Source organism: Oenanthe melanoleuca, chromosome 2 (assembly GCF_029582105.1).
Source record: "Oenanthe melanoleuca isolate GR-GAL-2019-014 chromosome 2, OMel1.0, whole genome shotgun sequence".
Lineage (NCBI taxonomy): Eukaryota > Metazoa > Chordata > Aves > Passeriformes > Muscicapidae > Oenanthe > Oenanthe melanoleuca.
The window spans coordinates 134,764,767-134,785,446 of record NC_079335.1 but is presented as its reverse complement, the minus strand read 5'-3'; the positions used below and the strand labels follow the sequence as shown (position 1 = coordinate 134,785,446).

General features: G+C 40.9%; 1 protein-coding gene across 2 annotated transcripts in view; it reads left to right on the top strand.

Moving 5' to 3' along the window:
- Positions 1-433: 433 nt before the first annotated feature.
- ITGB1 (integrin subunit beta 1) overlaps positions 434-20,680 on the top strand; it is a 42,029-nt gene continuing 21,782 nt past the window's right edge. Inside the window, exons 1-3 of one of the 2 annotated variants that reach the window (XM_056483694.1) lie at positions 434-601; positions 19,429-19,498; positions 19,742-19,827. In XM_056483694.1, the coding sequence (XP_056339669.1) occupies positions 593-601; positions 19,429-19,498; positions 19,742-19,827 (165 nt within the window). In that variant the 5' untranslated portion in view covers positions 434-592. Of the gene's footprint in view, positions 602-843; positions 1,177-19,428; positions 19,499-19,741; positions 19,828-20,680 lie in introns of those variants that run through there. The other variant, XM_056483695.1, reaches the window with a different exon arrangement.

Sequence of the window (20,680 nt, the reverse complement as noted above, 5' to 3'; positions counted from 1 at the left end):
TCATAGCCCAACCCGGCCCAGCCCCAGCCCTATAGCCCAACCCGGCTCAGTCCCAGCCCCAGCCCCAGCCTCATAGCCCAACCCGGCTCAGCCCCAGCCCCAGCCCCAGCCCCATAGCCCAACCTGGCTCAGCCCCAGCCCCAGCCCCAGCCCCATAGCCCGGCCCAGCCCCAGCCCCAGCCCCAGCCCCAGCCCAGCCCCAGCCTCATAGCCCAACCCGGCTCAGCCCCAGCCCCAGCGGCCACTCCGCCGCCAAATAAGGCGCTGGCGGGCGGCACGGATGGAAGCGGGAGAGACGCGGGCACCCAGCCCCGCCTCAAGCACGGCTCTCCCATCCCCGCCGCCGCTCCGCAGACACCTCCCCGGCCCGCTTGACGGCAGCGGGGAGGAATGTGTTTCCGGGGCGGGTAAAGCGGAGTGCGGACCTCCCCTCCCCTCCCCCGCGGGCCGGGCTCCCGCTGCAGCTCGGAGCAGGCGGCGGCGGGCAGCCAGCGAGCAGCGAGCCCGGGCGTCCCGCCGCGCCCAGCCCAGCCCAGGACAGAGGGAGCCGCAGCGAGCCGGGCGGGCCGGAGCGCGCCCGCTGCCCGGAGCCATGGCCGAGGTAACGGGAGGACGGGCGGGGGTCGCAGCCGGCCGGGAGCAGATGAGCGGTGCCTGTGGCCGCCCCGGGGCTCAGCGCCTCGGGCGGGCTCCGGCGGGCGGGCGGGACCGCAGCGCCGCTTCCCGCGCCCGGAGCCGCCGCCGCCCCGCGCGCGGGTCCCTCGGCGCCGGTCCGGGCGGAGGAGGGGGCGCCGCCTCCCGCCGTGCCCGCCCGGCGCTGTGGGCGGGAAGGTGCCGGGCCCGGCCTGCGGCTTCCTGTGGCGGCGGGACGGCGGCCTCGGGCCTCCCGTGCCGCCGGGGCGGCCGGGCCTTTGTCCGCTCGGGGCCGGCCCTGCCCGGCCGCTCCTCTCCGAGAGGGACGGAGGCCGTGCCGGGGCCGTGCCCTGCGCTGCCCGGGAAGCGGCAGCGCTCGGCTGGAAAGTTTCGGGCGAGGGCGGGCGGTCCGGAGGGGGAAGGTGCCTTCCGCGGGAAGCGGGCGCTGGAGTTGCGGGAATGGGAACGAAAGGAGCGAGGCAGTGCAGGAACTGGAGCACCCAGGGTTTGACCTGCACGTACCTGCAGAAACCCTGGGAGCGGGTATGTGCAGTTTGAATGACGGGATGGTCGCAGTGCAGCGTTCCGTGCTCGATCCGTCCGAACCGGCTCTGAGCCTCTGTAGCTTGCTATAAACTTGTGACAGGATGGAAGTGGGAATGTGAGGCCTCTGCCATGTCCCACATGGGGATTTCTGAAAAATCTTACAGCAGTAGCGCAGTGCTTTGTCTCCTATTCTTGCCTTCGTTTAGTGGTGCTTGGAAGGAAACATGAAGCGATGGGAAATTCATTCTGACTCACTGTTTAGGCCCGTGTCAGATGTCTTTATGTTATGGAATAAGTGTCTGACTGCCTGTTAAACTCATTAGGTAGTCTTTGTGACTGTTTATGAAAAAAAGTTGATCAGCATTCATGTTTGCTTCTTCATTTGTCCTTGATAGAATACAGGAGTCCATTCCTGCCAGCACATGTGCACATAGCTGGGTGAAAATGTTGATTTTTCTGGTGGATTTGCCATTGCTGCTAGAGTCCTGTTCATGCCAAGATACACAAACCTTTAGGATTGTCTCCATTTAGATTAGTGGAACCACTCACGGCTAATGCTACTTGTGTGCTGAGGTGTTGGAATGAAGCAGGACTTTATGTATGTGGAAACAGATTCAAATAATTTGTACTCCTGGCACACAGATCGTTTGGTAGGTCATGATGGTAGCATGAGAAAATTTAGTTTTGAGAAATGAGGCAGCTTGGTAGCACTGAGGGGGTTTTGTTGTTCTTGGTTGTTTGTATGGGGTTTTTTTAAGTAGTATTATACTACCAGAAAGATATAAATTAGACTAAGTTAAACAAGACTAAGAGTAGCAAAGACATTCATTGTCCACATCCATCTCAGTGACAAAACCGATGATTCATTCTCCTGTCACAAAAAATATTACTTGCCTCTGGGAAATGATTAAGTAGCATTTTGCAAGCATGCCTAAGGCTCTATTTATAAGGGTTGCAAAAACACTGAGCCATTGGCAATAGGTTGGCAAGACAAGACAAGTTTAAGATGTGAACACCTTCAACTTTTGTCCTTTTCAAAGGTGTTTCAGCTGAAAGGTGAAGAGCTGACAGGCATGCATAATCTTACCTTAATCAAAGTTAGGTCTGGTAAGTGCTGTATCTGTTTGCCAGCCACATGATAAATGAACCATATTTATTTCAACATGAGATGTCAGCAGTTAAAATTGGTGTTCTTTGTGGGTGCAGCCAGGGAGCTCATTCTGCTCTCTGTGTTCAGGTGTCTGATCTGTGCCATGTCCTCAGTAATGCCCACCCGTCTGAAGAACTGATTCGGAGGATACTTGTTTCTTTGAGAATATGCATGATTTTCTGATGGGAGTGCAGAATTTTAGTGTTCTGTCTTGAGTGTTTTAAATGACTCAAGTGGTTAGCCTTACACCACTTCCTTTGGGAAGCGATTCCCAAAGCTAAAAAAAAACTGTCTGAGAACTTTTCCTGCTGTTCTTTCTTCCTGATTCATGATTACATTCCTCTGTCTAAACCATCCTCTCTATACCTCTCATTGGGTAACTCTGCTATAGTTCAGATTTGAAAAAATCTTGTTTGCTGTAGCAGCAGGAAGTAGATAAGTTGGGTAGCAGAAAGGTGAACTTGGGGAGAGCCGTGCACACATGGGATGGGTGCGTGCTGTGGTCTCCCTTGCCCTGAATATAATTCCCGTGCTGTTGCTGGTAGGAGTGCCCATCAGTTGTTTGTAAATAGTTGTCATGCCTACCTTTCCACTCAGTCTTATTTAGCTGGGTGATGTGATGCTCTCTTAGCTTGTGGTTGTCCCAGCTTCTCATCAGTCTGCTACAGGCTTCATGGTTGGCTGTGGCTCCTGGTACTGACACAAGGTACTGCAGCTGTGATTGCTCAACAGGCTGTGAAGTGCCTTCTCTTGATGGGACCCTTTTAGTAAGCAAAGGCTCTAGTTCTGCACTGGGCTCCCTTTCCTTCTCTGGACAGCCGTGCAGAGTCCCTGTTGTTCCTCTCCTGTACATGGTCCAGGGGCCTGGGTTTCTTTGGCATGGACCAGCTCATGATGCCTCGTGCAGGCTTGGCTTGTGTCACCTGTCACTGCTGCACAGGAGGCAGATGTGTGAGCTGTGCCACTTTCTCTGGTAGTTCTCCTCACATGGTGTGGGGAGTGGAGGAAGGCTGGATGGAGCTTGCTGGCCATTGGTATACCTGTCCTTCCTCTTCCTCCTCATTCCTTTCCGAATATTTTGTACCCCTTCCATGTAAGACAGACTATTGTAATCAGTGAGACATTGCACAAATAAAGTTAAATAAGTATTAATCACTAGTTAAAATTGCTCATGCTCACCTCACATGGCACTTGGAAAAGACATTGATTAGATATATCCAGAAAAGACAGAATCCATACTTTACAATAGCAGAGCCTATTTGCCTCCTTTGCTTTTCTAGAATGTCAAGTGATTTATTTTTTCCAACTTTTTATTAGGATGGCAAATCCCCTTGGCATTCTTTTAATTCTTAGGACCTGCTGTCGGCCCTCTGAGAGGGAGTCCTTGTTGGGAGTGCCTTTTTTTACTTTTTTTTTTTCTTTGCCTTTTAAGCTGCTTCTATTGATAGAGCTCATAAAGCAATTACATAAATTAAATTAATCTTAAAAATGTAATTAAAGCAGTATGTAGTTAGATTTATTTTGGAAGTGTCATTAAAAAGTACTTGCCAGTATGTGTACTATTCCCCTGTGACTAGATTTTTAAGTCAGCTGCTATATTCTGTGCCTGGTAGAAAATTTCTGGTCTCCCAGCAGCATAAAACTCAGAATTCAGTCTGTGTTTTCCTGCTTCTCATCTCCCATCTGTCTTTATATTGCTGATTCTACAAATTGTTTCACTTGCCCCACTCTCCTTGCTTTGAAGTCACGTTCTAATAGCAGCCTTCTCACTGCCAGTTCTAATGTTGCTGGTTTGATACTCAAGGGTTTTTCAGGCTTCTGCTTGGGTGTAGGTGTGCAGGAATGTTTTTTAGACAAACACATCTCAAAGCTGTACATGACAATAAGTTTTTGTTGTAGGGGAGAGTTAGCTGGTTTTTTTTCTGAAGAGGATGTTTGTTTGCTTTTCAAGAGGGAGGGAGTATCACAGATTTGTGAAGAGATGAACAAATTCTGCATCTCTGTCTCCTGAGCAGATACTGGCTGTATCTATGTCTGATTTAATGCTCCTTTTGGTGTCAGAAAATTAAAATCTCTTGGTTAGTTCTAATACTGCTGAATAGTGTCATTTATGGTGGCAGATAAGTTCTCCTTTTTTTCTGTGTAGTTCCTCCTTGCTCTGCTCTGTGGTGCATTGTGTTGCCAGCTTTCTAAAAAAGATGATGTTTCTTGTCATGCGGTAACCAGAGGGGACCACAATATTGACCAGTATCTGTCGGTTGTTGTGGTTATGGCGTTTCTGGGGTAGCCTACAAAGCCATTTTTGTGTTTACCCACAAATGGGAAGACAAAGTCTATTTCTTTTTTTTTTTGTTTTCTAATTTGTCCTGCATAGGAGTGGTCCAGTAACCTAAACTCCTATAACTGTAAGTCAGAATAAGTTTATCTTTAAATTTTTCTTCAAATTTTTTCTCTCCCACCATTATTAGTGTAAGTACCAGTAAAAAGCATACACAGCTTATATACCATTGTAAGAAATGGTATGCTTTAGCTGTGTGAGTTTCTAGCTCAATTTAAGACACATATAAGCTTGCTGAACAGCTTCTGTTGGGAATGTTACACAGAAAATTAAAATTCTAACTTCTGTGAATGAAAAATGAGGCACTAGGCATCTTATTATACATCACTAAATAATATGATTGCCTTTTTCAGTACTAAAGGTGCTCTCTTTAGCAGAATGTTGTTATTAAACATCCTATATCTTTATAATAACCACCTACTCTTACTTTTCTATTCATAAACTAATCAGAGTGGTTAGTGGACTTCGTGGGCTATTATATTCTCCCATTAGCGGATTGAATATGTTCAAAGAGATGGTAAAGCTGCCAATCTATAACAATATTTGCACATAACCAAGCACGTGGTAGGGGAATTAGCCTGATGAGACTATAATATTAATGTTTTCTTTTTTTAGAATTCCCACTTGTAATCATATTTGGGGTGTCACTGAGCAGACGCTCTTTAATATATTAATGATTTTTTTTTTTTTTGCTAAATCTTTCTCATTTCTCTTTACAGTCAGCTGCAAAATGGGTTATGAAACACACTTTCTGTCTTAAAAGCAGTTTCATGTGCTTTTTTCCTTTTCCAACAGCAGCAACAAAATACCATTACTATTCTTGTGGTTTTATTAAAGGGGAAAGTTTTGAGTAACAAAGCTGAGGCTGGAATCTTAATGTTGTTATTGCTCTTAAGAGCTAAGAAGATACTGATCTCTTCTAACCATCCCTTTCATTCCATTCTATAACAGAAGAATATTTTGTGAATCTTCATTAAATTAGTGCAGTTCTCACATTTTGCCAGCAAATCATTAGACTATAGAAGTTGCTTTCTCAAAAATTCTAATCTGTAAGACCACATTTAAGTGCAGATTCTTCTTTTTAATGCTCATAAACTGAAACATATGCAATATCTAATGCCAGTATTTCCTCCCCCAAATGATTAGCATCATTGTAGTTCTCTTTATTTCTGCTTTATGTTTTGTATGAGATCACTTACTTAACTTAGTGCAAGTTTTGACTCACTTAGTTTTAACTTCTTCTCTTGGTACGTTCTAGTGCAGGAAGCAGGAAGAAGGGCTGTTGTTTGTGTGAATTCTTGTTTTAAACTATAAATTTCTCTAGTATTTATACTACAAAGAAGTACTTGCATGTAGTTAATTTTCTGTTATAGCTATTAACAATTTTTTTTTAACTTTTTAGATGTACAAATAAAAAACTTCCATTTTTTATATGAAAGCTGAATGGAAAAAGAGAAATCTTTCTTCTTTTCTCATCCTTTGTGGTAGAATGAAAAACAGTAATTATATATTGGGTTGAACTGAAACACTGAACTTTCCCTCGTTCAAAGATGACTGATTTGTGGTTATTTAAAAGAGAAGAAAAATAATTGTATTAGATTAATTTAGAAGGAGTCAGTATTTCACTTATGAAATGGTGATGAGTCAAAGGTGGTATCCTGGATATCAGTGCATACTTGGTTTCTGGAAAACAAACCTGAGCCTGGCATGTGTAGTTTGGCATAATCTTGCCCTTAAAGTAAATATTGAGATGTGTCCATTTTGCAAGGGGAAAAGGAGGCTAAGCTGTCATTCTGGTGTTTCCTAATTTTCTTTGGTAGAATTGTAGTTTAATGTGTCTTAACGTGTGCTAACCTCAGGCAGCGGCACAAGAGTCACATCTCCCCTTGTGCAGGAAGCTGCTCTACAAGGCCATCTGGTCTGTCCTCATCTGCTCTGGCTCCTTGTAGGCTGGCAAGACCTGCTGGGGATGATCTTCCACAAAGCAGAGGATGCTCTCCCAGTGAGCAGTGGGGTAACCAGAGCATCCACGAGCATCCTGGGGACCATAGGAGGTCATTTCAAGGGCCTGGTGTTCTAGTAGCTTGGCCAGCACCCTCCACAAATTCAGCTGCTTAAGTATTAAATTGGCAACATCCAGCTCTGCCTAGATCCTCAGCTGTCTGGTTTTCCAGATCTTGGGTAAAGAGGTTTTGTATAAAGATGAGTAAAGCTAAACGGAAGGTCTGTTTCTGATGTGGAGATAAATACAAAAGAATGTAATCTTTTTGATGGTAAATCAAAGCACTCTACTGGGTGTCAAAAGATGACACATTTTAGTAGTTGGTTATCGATAAACTTGGAATGAATTTTGTATTGGGGTGACTTTTGATATTGCTAACACATCTTTGAGAATGGAGTGGCCAAAGGCTTTATGCTTGTCCAGTCAGCAAGTGAAATGCTCCCTCTTCTGTTAATGAAAAGGAGAAATGAGGAAATCTTTGCTATCACCATCTGCAGGGTTGGCTAGGGTAAGCATGGTTGATGTGCTGCCAGTGAGTTCTGGCTGGGCTTTTTTCTTATTACACTGATGTTTTATTTGCTTGTGTATTAGGAAATTAGTTTTAGTGGGCTTACGGTAAAGTCAACAATTACCTTCTCAGGGGTTCCTTTTGTGCTTTTGCAAGGTTGTATTTAGTGTGTGTTGATATTCTGACTTTGTGATGCCAGGTGGAGATTGTCCCAAAGCTGAAAGGCATGCCATAGCCCTTCTGCATAAAGTATACAAGGCTTGGCAGTTTTTGAATTTTCTATTTGCTGGTTTTGTGTCCGAGTAGATTAAAAATCTGTCTTTCAATTACATATGAATGTAACTTATCTGCATTTCCAAAACATCTGAAAGTGTAACATTTTAGAAGATAACATTTGTTCTTTGCTTTTGCTGTGCAGTTCGAAAATGGGGAGTCATTTTTTGTGGTGTTTTTGTCACCTCTATGCAAATACAAATCAGTGTGAGAAATTAATCTACAAAAATTTCAGTAATTTTTCCTGGGTGTGGACTTCAGCATAAAAAAGGAAACAGCAAATTTCCTTTTTTGGAAGAACATACTGTACATATCACCTATATGTTAAAAAAGCATAATAAAATCAATAAACATTTTTTTAAATGTATTTGTTATCTCTCTCCACTACACGTGTTATTTTCATAACTTTTCAAAGGCAAGACTAAAATGTTGCACAGCCATGTTACAGATATCTCTTTTCAGTGAAAAACTCGACTTCAGGACTAACCATACTGTGTAAGATTGCTGCCAGCATTTCTACCATTGCCAGCTGGTTTGGAGAATGTTTGGATAGTAATAAAAGACTTTGCACAGATACTCTTTTTGGTGCATTATTCACAATGCAATTTCACTTTCTAAATGAATAATGTCTGTATTTAATATGATTAACATTTGCTTGTAGCTGGAAGCGATTTTAATGGTATGTCTCTGCAGAGTTAAAAAGAGCTCACTCATTAGTGATAACTCAACACTCTGCAGCAGATGAATTGTTTTCAAATCTACCTGAATTTCATATTTTTTAAAATGTTCCAATGGCTTTTGAACCATGAATTTAGTTAAAATTGTGTTTAATTTTCATAGGAATGTGGTTCTGCAGCAATTTATACAAGCTGTAGGTCTCTGCTGTCCCTCCTGCCTGTAGCTGCACAGTTTTGCCATCCTGCTTGCATCAGCTGTGGAAGTTATAGGGCTGTATTAAGTTATTGAAATAACTGTTCTGGTTAAAAAAATAGCTTGGCAAAAAATTAATTTTCAGCTAGATCAGTGTTGCAGCAGAGAGACCACATGCATTGCAAGGTACATGCTTCAGAGCCAGGGGAGGAACGGGAAAGCGTGCAACTCATAGCGAGAGCGTGTGCCACTGTGGCAGTCCAGAGATAAGTTGGCATAAACTGCTGTGGAACCTCACAGCATCTGCTCGTGCCTGCTTCAGTGCTCTTCTGACTTGAGTAATCCATCTTAACTTGCCAGATCAGGTGAGAAATCACTCAGCAAGGTGTTATTGCTCAGCCTGTTCCACTGGCTCAGCTAGGAGGTGAAAGTATCGTCCGCAGTTGGCACGGAGAGATGAAGGGTGCGAAGTGGGGAATTTTAGGGTCTCGAGAAGTTGAGCTGTCTCCTGGGTTCACTAGTAGCAAACTGGTAGATATACTTGGCTACTATGAGAAATCTTTTCTTATCTTTTGCAGTGCTCTTAGAAGCAGCTTGTGGACTCCAGGCTTAAAATCCTGCTCTGGAAAGCCTCAGAAGTGTATGAATAGGCAGATTGTTCAGTCCAGGACTGCTTTTTATGAAGTACTTTGTGATGAGTCTGGGTGGTTTTGATTTTTTTAATTAAAAAGTCTTTTAAGGTTGAAGGGTTTTTTTTCCCTGAAATTGATAAGCTTTTTGCAAGTCCACTGTTTGTTTCAGTTTGTGCTTCTCCCTAGCCAGTTATCACTGCCTTTGAATTAATAATTGTTGTTAGTTATATACACAAAAATACATAACATACCTGTGAAAAATTAAATATATAGAGAATTAAGTTATATTCTAAATCTCATAGATACAGATTTATAAGGCTGTATGTAGTTCTGTGGGATGACCAGTTTTTTATTATTTCTGCATGATCATTTTTCTGAACACTTACCTGGCATTAAAAGAATGTTGAGGATGAGAGTTGTTTCAGCACAAGTCAAAATTGCATTTGAATAGTAATACATAGCGAATCTTTTTAGAAAATTGATGTTATTATAATAGTATTTGAATATTATCTGTAAATATTATTTTATGTGCTTGCTATTCAAATTCTGAACTAAAATATGAACAAACAACAAACCTAAAATCTGTTACTATTTTGTTCTTTGCTTGTGTTAATTTTTTCAGCCAACTAATTTATTCTGATAACCTGTAAAAATAAAATCAGAATAGTTCCCCAAACTGGCTGGCTGTGTTACAGAGCATTTATAAACAAGTCATCCAAGATCGGCTTAAGATGGCTGGCCTGTGGCAGCCTGAGTTTAGGCTGGTTTAGCAGCAGAGGGGCCAGTGTAATTTCGAAGGGCAGTCAGTCTGATAGCCACCTGCCCATTTTTAGAAGCCATTTCCTCAGCCCTCCTCTGTTCCAGTAGAGGTCTGGTTTTCACTGAGGCTTGCAGGAAGTGGCTTTTGACATGAAGGGGAAAGGGATGGCTCAAGGTCCAAGTGGAGCTGGTTTGGGATGGAGGTGAGGGAGGTCCCTGAGTGGTAGTGCAGGGTCAGAGGTTGCTGTTTTGGAGATGCTGCAGCACCACTGATTCTTTCAGCTGCAGTTAGCTTTCATCTGGGTTTGGCTGCTGAAACTGTACCCTGAGTGTTAATGATAGCTCCTGGTGGGTGAACTCTGCCATGTAACAACAGACGAGTTTCCGCTGAGTTTGCTCTTTGTGGTGTGCCAGCTGCTGGCTTCCTGCAGTACCTGCAGCAATAGCCAGCAACACATTTGCAATTGCTTTTTCTTAAAGAAATAGAGGAGCGAGACTTTGCATTTATTGAATTCTCTAGTTTTTTACTTAAGAATATACTTGCTTCTGTTCTGCTTTTCCCATTACAGAAAAGTTTGGATTAAAGTTTAGCCAGATGTTGTGACAGTCATGAAGGCATTACAGCCTCGGAAGCATCAGTTACAGTCAGCTGTGAAAAGAGCTATGTTTATATGCTTAACTAAACTTTTTGTTTCCCCATGTGGATAAACGTGAGGCTTAAGTTGCACAAAATTAAATAGTGTCTTTATGGGAGTAGTAAGTGGTGCAGAGTGTGCAGGAATTTAATACCACACAGAACAGACCCCCATGTTTTCTACTAGAATGGCATTCCTGATTGTAATCTGTCTGTGATGGAAATTCTAAATTTAGTCAAGAAGTCTTGTAGGCTGGAAAAAACAATGTAAACAAGTTACATATCCAGTTCACACTTTCTCCCACCAGAAAAAAAATGGCGTTATATTTAGACTAGAGAAGAAATTAAGTTATTATGGCAAAAATAACTCCTGCTTCTAAAAGCTTTTGAAATGTACTGAAACAACAGATTTTAAGTCCTGTTTTAATCACAGTTGTGTGGAGAGATGCTTGTAATAATGAAAATCTTGAAATATTTGTTACGGAAAAATGCTTACTGATAACAGATTGAGTATGGTGATAATTCTTACAAATTTCTGGAGATAACGTGCTTTGAGTCAGGTTGTAATGAACTATTGGAAGTTTTTGTTTGAAAGAGTATGGAAAAGGGGGTTTTTTTGACAGTGACAATTTTATGGGGAAGAAAATGACACACTTTTGTTATTGGCACATGTCCACGTTGTATATTTATCCTTAGAAGAAGCTTTCTAGGTGTGCATGTACAGAGGTGCTGTAGATGCAACAAACACTTTCAACCGCAGTATCGGTAGAAATGGGCTTGGTGTGTTTTAGTGGTTTAGGCTTGGAGAGGTGCTGCCTTTGCAGGGTGCTTGCATGCCAGCATAAGCAGCACAGGAACAGGTTGTATTGTTTGGTCTTTTCCTAAAATTTAAGGAGTTTCGTAGTATCCTTGTAGGAATCCCCGGGTTCTGTGGGCAGGATGCACCAACATGGGATTTCATAAGCACAAGAGTTTGAGAAGTGTGTAGAGCAAGATGTAGTTGTAAACTGGATTGTCAGAGATGTAAACGTTATAGCTTAAACTAGGTATAAGCTGTAGGTAATCAACACATAAAGCATATTACTGATGTTTTGATGAGGTGTAGCTGCAAGTCTCTGAGTGTTCTGATGGAGAACATGCAGAGTGTTATTTCTCTCCTAAGTTAGTGTTGAACATTAGGCACAGTACACCTGTTTGTTAGTCTAGTTTTCCAAAAAAAACCAGCTGTCAAAGTTTATGCTGTAAATTGCAGTTTATGGATAACTGCCTCTTAAAAATATTTAAATAAAAAAGAACATTTTCATGAGAGGGTACTTGAATTGGCTCTTCAGCAGTTTCCTATATGTGGTCATTTTACACAGGTTGGTTGTTCTGAGCTGTGTCTAAGTATTACCTGTCTTTGAAGCATTGAGATGCTTTCCAAAGTAACTCCTGAATCTTGGCTTCAAATTAGGATTCAGCAGGTCAAGAAAGTGTTACACAAATAGTCTCCTCATGTGCCTAAAAACCAAGCCAGGACAAGGATGGTTAATGCAGCAAAATAGTGTTCTTAAATTAGTAATGATTTGTGGTATGGTAGCACTGTGAAGATCTGTTTATGAGTTACAGCCTGTCTGTGCATGGCAGTGTACACACCGTTTGAAAAAAGGTCCTTCAAAAGTGTGCTGACTAACCAATGTTAATCCTGCCTGTACCACAGTGCTCTCCAAAAAGCCTGAGAACAAAGGGAAGAGATCAAGGTTGCATTTGGGGTTTGCTGACTAGCAAGATAAAGCTCTTTGTCAGTAGTTGCATCTTCAAGTTGTCCCTGTGCATCTTTTTCCCATTCTTTTACCTTCTATCATCACCATCTGCATGAAATTTGGACATGTGTGGGTTCTGAAATAGAAATATTCATGAAAAGATAAATCATGATGTGATTCTTGGGACTGTCCTGTGCAGAGCCAGGAGTTGGACTTCAGTGATCCTAGTGAGTTCCTTCCATCTCAATATTCTGCGACAAATTGAGTGGGCTTTAGTAGCAGTAGTCTTCTTTACAATTTGCTATTGCAAATTGCACTTGTTTTTCTTGTGATGGGTATTACTTAGGTGTGCAGCTGATTACAGGAGTTTGTCATTAAGAGAAATTATCAATATATTTTGCTAGTGAAAACACAGAAATACAGTGAAACACGTATAGAAATACAATGAAATCAGGCATGGTATGCCATTTACCCTGCCTTAATAAGTTTGCTGTGTTCCATAAAAGCCTACATTCTGAAGGTTTTTCTGGCTTCAGTTTCCTTCAGAGTAGAGCATTTGGTGAGTAAGTAATACTCCAAATTATGGACCCAAGTCTCTATTTTTTCTCAGACAATATGCTGTAAATCTGTAAATATTACATGGAACAGTAACTGGAACCTCACTGACACCTTTTTACCTACCTCCTGCTATATGAGCCTTCAGTATGTAAACTAGAGACAAAACTAGCAGTTCGTTTTCTGTCTCTGTGCCTTTTGTTCTGTGTAGCAGCTTTGGTTTAATTAAAGCTCTTACTAGTATATCCTGTAGGATCATAGAGCATTCCCAGGAAATGGCAATGCAAACCCTTTGGGGCTGAGGGGGACTGGAGCCCAGTTACCTTACTTTGTGTGTTTGCCACAGTACTGTAAAATATCTGGGATCTATTACCATCTTCTGTCATGTCTCAGCTGGATCTATTGCATTTTATCTTTCTCATTGTAGAGAGATGTCAGATACCAGAAAACTTTACCATTTGCAGTTGTTCTGAAACCACTACCTGTATTTTTTCTGATTATAGATGAAATTTATGTCTTCCATCAAGAGAAATCTTCCCCACCACAATTCCCTGCAGCCAGGCATCTAACTTGGGCAGATTTGTTTCCATTCCATAATTCAAATCAAAACCAAAAAATACTTTGCATAAAAATACCCAGTTGCTTCTCAATCCGTTATTTAGAACTGTCAGAAAGTTGAGAACTCATGTAAAACATAGAAACAAATTACCAGCAATTCTGTGTATAAGCAATAATATGGTCAAACCATGTGAGTGCTTGTGAAGTTAGTGGTTCAGTCTTGAAGCAGCTGTGTCCTATATAAACTAGCAAACACCCCATACTCTGGGGACACAAGATCATACCATGAACAGCTTTCCAGCTCTGTTCTCATGAGCTGTGGCCTCCGCCTGCTCATACTTGTACACGAACATTTTCATTTATTCTGCTGAAGAGGCCATGTGATGTAGGTGCCCATGCTGGGATTTCAGCAAAAGACACAAGGTTATTTTAGAGCCTAACACCTACTGATTTTTCCCACTGCATTCCATCCTTTTTGGTGAGTTTTAAGCTACTTGATTTTGTGGGAAATTTTTTAGAGCTATAAGACTAAACCGTGGGTAATAATGTAGTGTAACTCAGAGTCTTAGCAGTTGCATTTCATGTCATGTTTTGCAGTATTTTTTCTCATGGTTTGGGCATGCAGAAATGTGTATTCTCACCTCTTTTTGGACTCACAACCCTGGAGGAGAATCTTCTGAACCAACAGTGACATACACTAATTGTGGCACCTTACAGAACCATACTGGAATGGAGGAGCCGGTCTCCCTAACCGAAGCAGAAAATCAGTTTTCTGTAGATTTTAACTCTCTTGTAATTGAAACTTAAGTCTTAACTTATATTTTATTATATATAAGGTTTATTATATATTATTTTAATATATGATGTCCTGCTAAAACAGTGTTTATGGAGGTGATTCTCATCAGTATTTGGAATCTTGTTTTATTCCATTAACGTAGAAATACCTGACAGAAGTGTAGTCCAATGTGAAATATTGATTCTTTTATGCTCTAGCATCATGGTAGTTTAAGTGTTTATGCCTTAAAGTTTTCTCAGGAAACATTTTGAGTAAGCACTCTTGATGTGCTGAACTTTTTGTGTAAAAGTTATTTCAGCACTAAAGAATTTTTTATTTTGCACTTCGGTCTGGGATAACATCCCATTCTTTCCATATTACTGCAAGCAGTTCAAAACCTGCTGCGTTCGTGTCTGTGAAGTTACCGGGGCAGAAGGAACATTGTGGCCTTGAGCCATTGTAGATAGATAAGCTGTTGAAGGAAGCATTCAACACTTAGCATTCCCATTTGGATTGGTGTGTTGCAAAGTCCTGCTCTTGGGACTGCACTTCCCTTGTCCATCTTGACTTTTCCCATCAAATGCACTTTCCCTTCATTGGGATGGTCTGCTAGCTCATCCCTGATGATGCAAGGTCAGGAGCTGGGCCTCTGTGAAGGGCAGCCATCACAGGGCTGGTCTGCATCAAGGGAACAAGTAGTTTTGTAGGCTGAGTTTAGGATTGGGTTCTTTGATTAAAATTGCTGGCAATTCAAGCACAAGTGTTTATCCCAAATCTCTGCTTGTTTAATGAAGAATGCATCACATAGTTTCTTAATGGTGGTCCTGGAATTTACTGTGCAGTGTATTCCAACTATACTTCAGTATCACAGTAACGCTGATTAAGTAGATAAGGTAGCTGTGAAGATCATAAATGAAGAGTTACCAATTTAAGATTTGTGGGAAAATTTATACCACAGGCTTGAAAGCTGTAGTCAAAAGTAACTCAAGTCCTTCATGTGAAACTTTTTTTTTTCTTTACTCAGCAATATGCTTCTCTCAAAACAGAACAGCAAGATACCATTTTACTGCTGTCTTTTATAGTGAATTGCTTCTTTACAGTGAATAGTTGTACAAGCAGATATGTTAAGGGTTGTTTCATGTGTGAGCAACTTGGGGATTGTAATTAATGACATCTGTTGTGGGAGTTCTGCTGTCAAGAGTATTTGCAGGTTATTGCTAGATATTTGTAGTGTCTGTGTAACTGCTGTCCCATGTCGCTGAGGCTGTTTGGTTCTTCAGTCTCTTCTTTTCCCCTCAGTTCTTTTTCAGAAATGTCAACAGGATTAATTCTGCTAGTAAATAAAATTCACACTGAAAAGTATGGCCCTCAGCTAATGCCAGAAAACCTTCTGGAGGGAGGGAAGAAGGAGCTGTTTTTTAGCAGGGTAGCCATTGAGTTCTGAAACAGCATCTCCAGAGACTATTTTATTCTGCTTATTTTAGAAACGTGTCTCTTCCTGCTCCTTTTTTAACCAGAGCCTTCATGCCTGGGGGTGGGGGCTTGGCTGAGTGACCAGTCCAGCACACAATCACTGCTCTGCCTGAGCAGCAGGAGCTTTTGCTTCCCACCCCCTCCAAGTTCTCTTTTTCTCCATCATCTCACCACTTCTGCCACACCAGGATAAGTGATTTTCTACCCAGGTGGAAGAAACAAGACACTTTCTTTGTTGGATTAGTTTCAGACAGATCTTTTCTTGCTCCAGCCCTCCTGGTGGCCACAGTAATGCTGGCATTGATCAAAAAGGAAAGCAGTAAGAATAATCAGCCAGGAAGTTGATTAACAAGAGCAAATAATCAACAAGGAGGATGGGGCAGCTCTCTTGAGTGACTTTCCATCCTTGCACTACATGAAAGTGGCTGTAAACCTAACATCAGCTCTAGAAGGAATCAATTCCGTGCAGCATTTCTGAACCAAGATTTAAACCCATGAAAATACAGCTCATGCTAAGAGATGTCAGGCTGTGGGAAGCACAAATGTGAATCCAGAAGTGTAAGTTGTGTATTCATTTCTGGGTTTATAAGTGCAATTAGAGTGGTGTGGGTAGATATGAATAAGTTGGCTGTCTGGATACTGCCTCAAAAAGGTGGCATCTGCACAAACAGCTCAGCTCTTATGCACACTGAAATGTTTGCTGCATTGTGTGTTTCAATGGAAAGCTTTGCAGTAAGGCACAGTTCAGAATGCAGTAGGGGCAGATGCCATGTAGTGTTTTGCAGTGCTTGCCATCAGCTTGGTGGACACTGCATTAGTAACTGCATTAGTTACCTTTCTTCCTTGATCCCATTTGCCCAGTTAATTTTCTGCAGGGATACTGTTGCCATTCTAATAAATAAATTTTAAAAGCCTGTGGACTGGCTAATTTCTAAATATCTTGATAATTAGCAGAATGTGAAGGTTCTAAATACTTAATTTACAAATTCAAAATTCTGTGGAGAAATAATCCTTCCTTCTTTCTGTTGCCACTTAATGAGTCTCTCATTTCAAATTAAAAGCTTCAGAGATTTCCATCAAAGCTGACTTTACAAATAAAAATTTTTCTTCAAGCCTTACTGTTTGTTGAGACAGCAAAAAAAAAAAAAGCAGCTTGGAAAACACTGAATTGGAACATTTAAGGTTATGTCCGTGTTTGTTTTCCTAAAATATTTAACAAAAATAGAGTATGGTTCACAAATGTGCAGAAATAATTTTAAAATCAGTTTTTCAACAGCACACCATTTGCAGCCTTCTAGAAAGGATCCAAGTGATGATACAATTATTAAAGAGATTTCAGTCTCTTGGCTTTGAGTTGCTTTTTTTTCAGGAAGAAAAAAACCCACTTTTTCAAGGATTCCGGAATGTTTTTCAAGGATTTAGAAAGGGGAGAGAGAACAAGTCTAATCGAAAGTAGTTAAATGTTGTGTAAAAAATATTAATTTATTTCTTGTAAAATTGAGAGTTTTTTTCTGTTTCAGTCATCTATGGTTGAATACTGACACAACATTTACTTATAGCTCCACCAAGGGTTTCCAAAGGCTTCATTTGGCCCTCCAGTGTACTCGGGAGTTGTTTGGATTTATTCCCTCAGTGGAAAAATCTGCGAGAGGGCAGTTCCAGTGCTGACAGGGGAATGCAGGAGGGTCGGAGGGCGAGGGTGTGCGTGGCTTTGCTTGCATGGGCAGCACTCAGGGCTGAATCCAAACCAGCAGCTCTCTGCTGTGTTTCCCAGCAGCTGGAAAAGCTGTAGAGGTGAAGGAAGCGAGCTGTGTGCGTGGCTCCGGGAGAGGCATTGGCGCAGCCATATATGGGAAAGGACATTTCCCCTGTTAACTTCACCGGGACGCTGTGCCCAGAACCGCCTTCATCGTGCGGATGCATTTCCACTGCAGCGTTTCTCTTCCAAATGGTCTTAATCATAGCTTTAGCACTGTGTCACATCTTTGCTGACTTATTTATACAGTCTGTGTGGACTTGCTGTGCATCCATTCTTAGTCTGCCCTAAAAAGGTGAACTGTTTATAATTTTCTCATCTAGGCTGACAGAAGAGATAATACTCACCTGGTGTCAGCAGCTTGGCTTTTTTCTTACTGAAAAGCCCATCTAGTTCTGGGCTGTACTAAAAGCAAAACTGCTTGTCAAGTCCTTTTGCTTGGGGGAAGCAAGGTTTGCTGAACACAACATACCTATGATAGAACCAGGAAAGAAGAACCTAAAAGTTGAGCAGCCTGATTAGGACTTGCTGTCCAGAGTCCTGCTCTGGTAGGTGAGCTCCTAACCATGTAGCCAGTGTCTTTCCAAGCCTTGGTTCAGTCCCTTCATCTGTCTTCCACCTGCTCGCATTCCTTGGGTCACCATTCCCCTCTGATCAAGGTTTGTGGTTGAGCAGGTTGAATTTAGGTGGTCGTTTATAAAGGGACTTAGTAAAAGTATTCCTGGGAGAGAGTTTTTGTGAATGAAGGACTGGTCACTTGCAGCAGTATGCAGAGAAAAATTTGAGTTGCATATATGCAATAAGTAGTGTTCAAAAATTAAGTAAGATGTAATTCACAGTAAGATTAAGTAAGATGTAAATCACAATTTTTTGCTCCTATTTTTAACCAGTCATGTCTTTTGTGCTTATGCATAACATCTATCAAAGTAGTTCAACAGCATATTCTCTTAATTCTCCTGTGTCTGAATTCCACTGTCTGTCCTCTCACCATAGCATCCACTGAAAAGTGAGCCAGGATGATTTATCAGAAAAATATGAGCCATCTACTGTTGTTGGAGACAATTTGTTAGCAAAGGGTTGGCTTCTGTTTGAAACTTTCCCCATCAGATTTTGGAGCAGCCATCCTTCTCTGATAGGTCTGGCTGGATGTGCAAAGCAACAACTGTTTAACTGTGCAAAATCCAAAGCTCAACTGCTGTAGTAATTTGAGCATTGCTTTCTTTGTTGCTAATTTATAGGAGAAATAGTATGTCTTGTAGAAAAATTACATTGTCAGTTTAGGAGATTCTGCCAAATTCACTTTTCCTTGGCTATACTGCAAGATATATTTTAGAACAAAAAGTTATTAAGAATACTTTTGTTTCCAGGATGGCTGGAGAGGCTTTAATTAGCAACAACATTTTAGGGTGTTCAAGGAAACTGGCCATTATCATCTAAGTTCTCAGAACTCTTATAATGAATAAAAGAGAAATAGAATTTATAATAGTATCAAAATTTAAAAGACAGCTGACCTTGGCTGACTACCTGCTATTAAGGTAGAAAAATTTTCTAAATTTTGCCTTTCTTTAATACTTATAGCACTGAACAAAGTGGGTTTTTTTTCTTTTATATGGGTGGTATCCATTAATTTTGTGTTGCTTAAAGAAGAGAAAACAGGGTTAGACTTTATGGTGCATATTTTGAGAGGAAATTTCTAGTTTGTTGTATAAAGTGCAGAGTTAATCTTTAAAATGCCCTTTGAAGATTCCGAAGAAAATGTTTTGTAAAGGGCCTTGGTGTTTATCTTGAAACAGAGATGTGAGTATAGAAGCTCTGTTTCCGTCCTGTATTGCTGTGGTAGCTTTATTTAGAAGTCTCTCTCTGATAACACTCAGAGCATAAATATTTTTCTATAAGGTGTTAAAAGATTGGTCTGGGTTCTTCCCCCCAAGTGAACAGTGTTTCCGAATTTCTCATGGCTTGCTGGTTTACCTAGCAGAAGAGCATTTCAAAATAATTTAAGAAGCTTCCCTGTTTGATGTCTTCTAAATCCAGTGTAGCCCAAAAACATGGTTTGTATTAGGGCAAAACTGTCCACCTGGTACAACTAAGATAATTAGATTTGCATTTGTTCCATATTCCTTGTCTCCTCTGAAACAGTCATGTGTCCACAGTTTGTGAATTTTTTTTTGCCTTTACTCATTACAATAAATCATCCAGTTTGTTTTCTGGTTTTGTCTTGCAGACTAATTTCAAATTGCTCACATGTGCTGGTGTCCTCTGTTGCTTGATATGGAATGGATGTGCCCAGCAAGGTAAGGCACTTGATTGCACTGCAGTAGCTAATTACTGCTTTAAAACTGTATCTGTTTTGCAGTTATTTATGTGGATAAATAACATCCTCACTAGAGAAATGCTCATGGCAGTAGGTCAGTCATATCTCACGTTAATAACCTGTTTGTAGTTGGAACTTTACAAAACCAGAGTGATCCAAAGTGAAATGCTGTTGTTGCAAACACCTTTTATAAATGAAGTGACGGATTTGCGTTCCTTGCTAGGTGGAAGCGACTGCATAAAAGCAAATGCAAAGTCATGTGGGGAATGTATACAAGCAGGACCAAACTGTGGCTGGTGTAAAAAAACAGTAAGTGTTGCAGAAATCTGTTCTGGTTTTTTTTCTTTTTTTTAAACTTCAGTGTATAGTTTACCCATATAGAAATGTCTGTCTCCATTAGTAGTGGTTTCCTCTAGTTCTTCAGTTCAATACTTATTTGTATTTAAAAAATCAAATGCTATGATTTTCCTGATTTGAGTATAAATGTTTTTCACAATGTGTTTACTTCTCCTTTTCTAAATCTTGAGTGTATACAGACCCTATAGGCTGTCTCATAGTTATTTAAAGTTACTCCAATGTGGAATCTGTCTGGGTATGCTTAATTATATTCTTCCAGTGACATTAGAGTAAGAGCTAATTTTAGACAGATGTAGGGAGATAGATTGAAGGGCGGTTTTCTTCTAAAAGAAAAATTTTCAACTCTTAGTTTTCTGTTATTGGTAGACTTGAGGAGTAGGACATAGGTTTGTGTGGGTGAGTAGTTTGTTTCATTATGAAACAAAAAGGGTGTGTTCTTAGGTTAAGAAAAATTAAGTTCAGGAAGGTACAAAATATAAGATATAACCAGTGTATGCTGATATATTTTCTTCAGGTTAGAAACAGATGAAAATGTTTTCTATAGCTCTTCTTTGGTTTGTTATTGGAAACAAAGAAATTTTCTGGTTTCTTACTAGGAGATGATAAATTATCTTTATTTCTATTTTCTTTATTTTATTGCCTACTTACTATTCCCCAAACCAGCTTATAAACTTGCAACATTAAATTAAATTAAATTGACTGATTTTATAATTTGGCCTTGAGCTATCAGGTTTCCTATAGGTCTGTGTCACCAATAACTGACAAGCTTTAGTATACATTTATTTATATGCGTATTTTGGGGAAG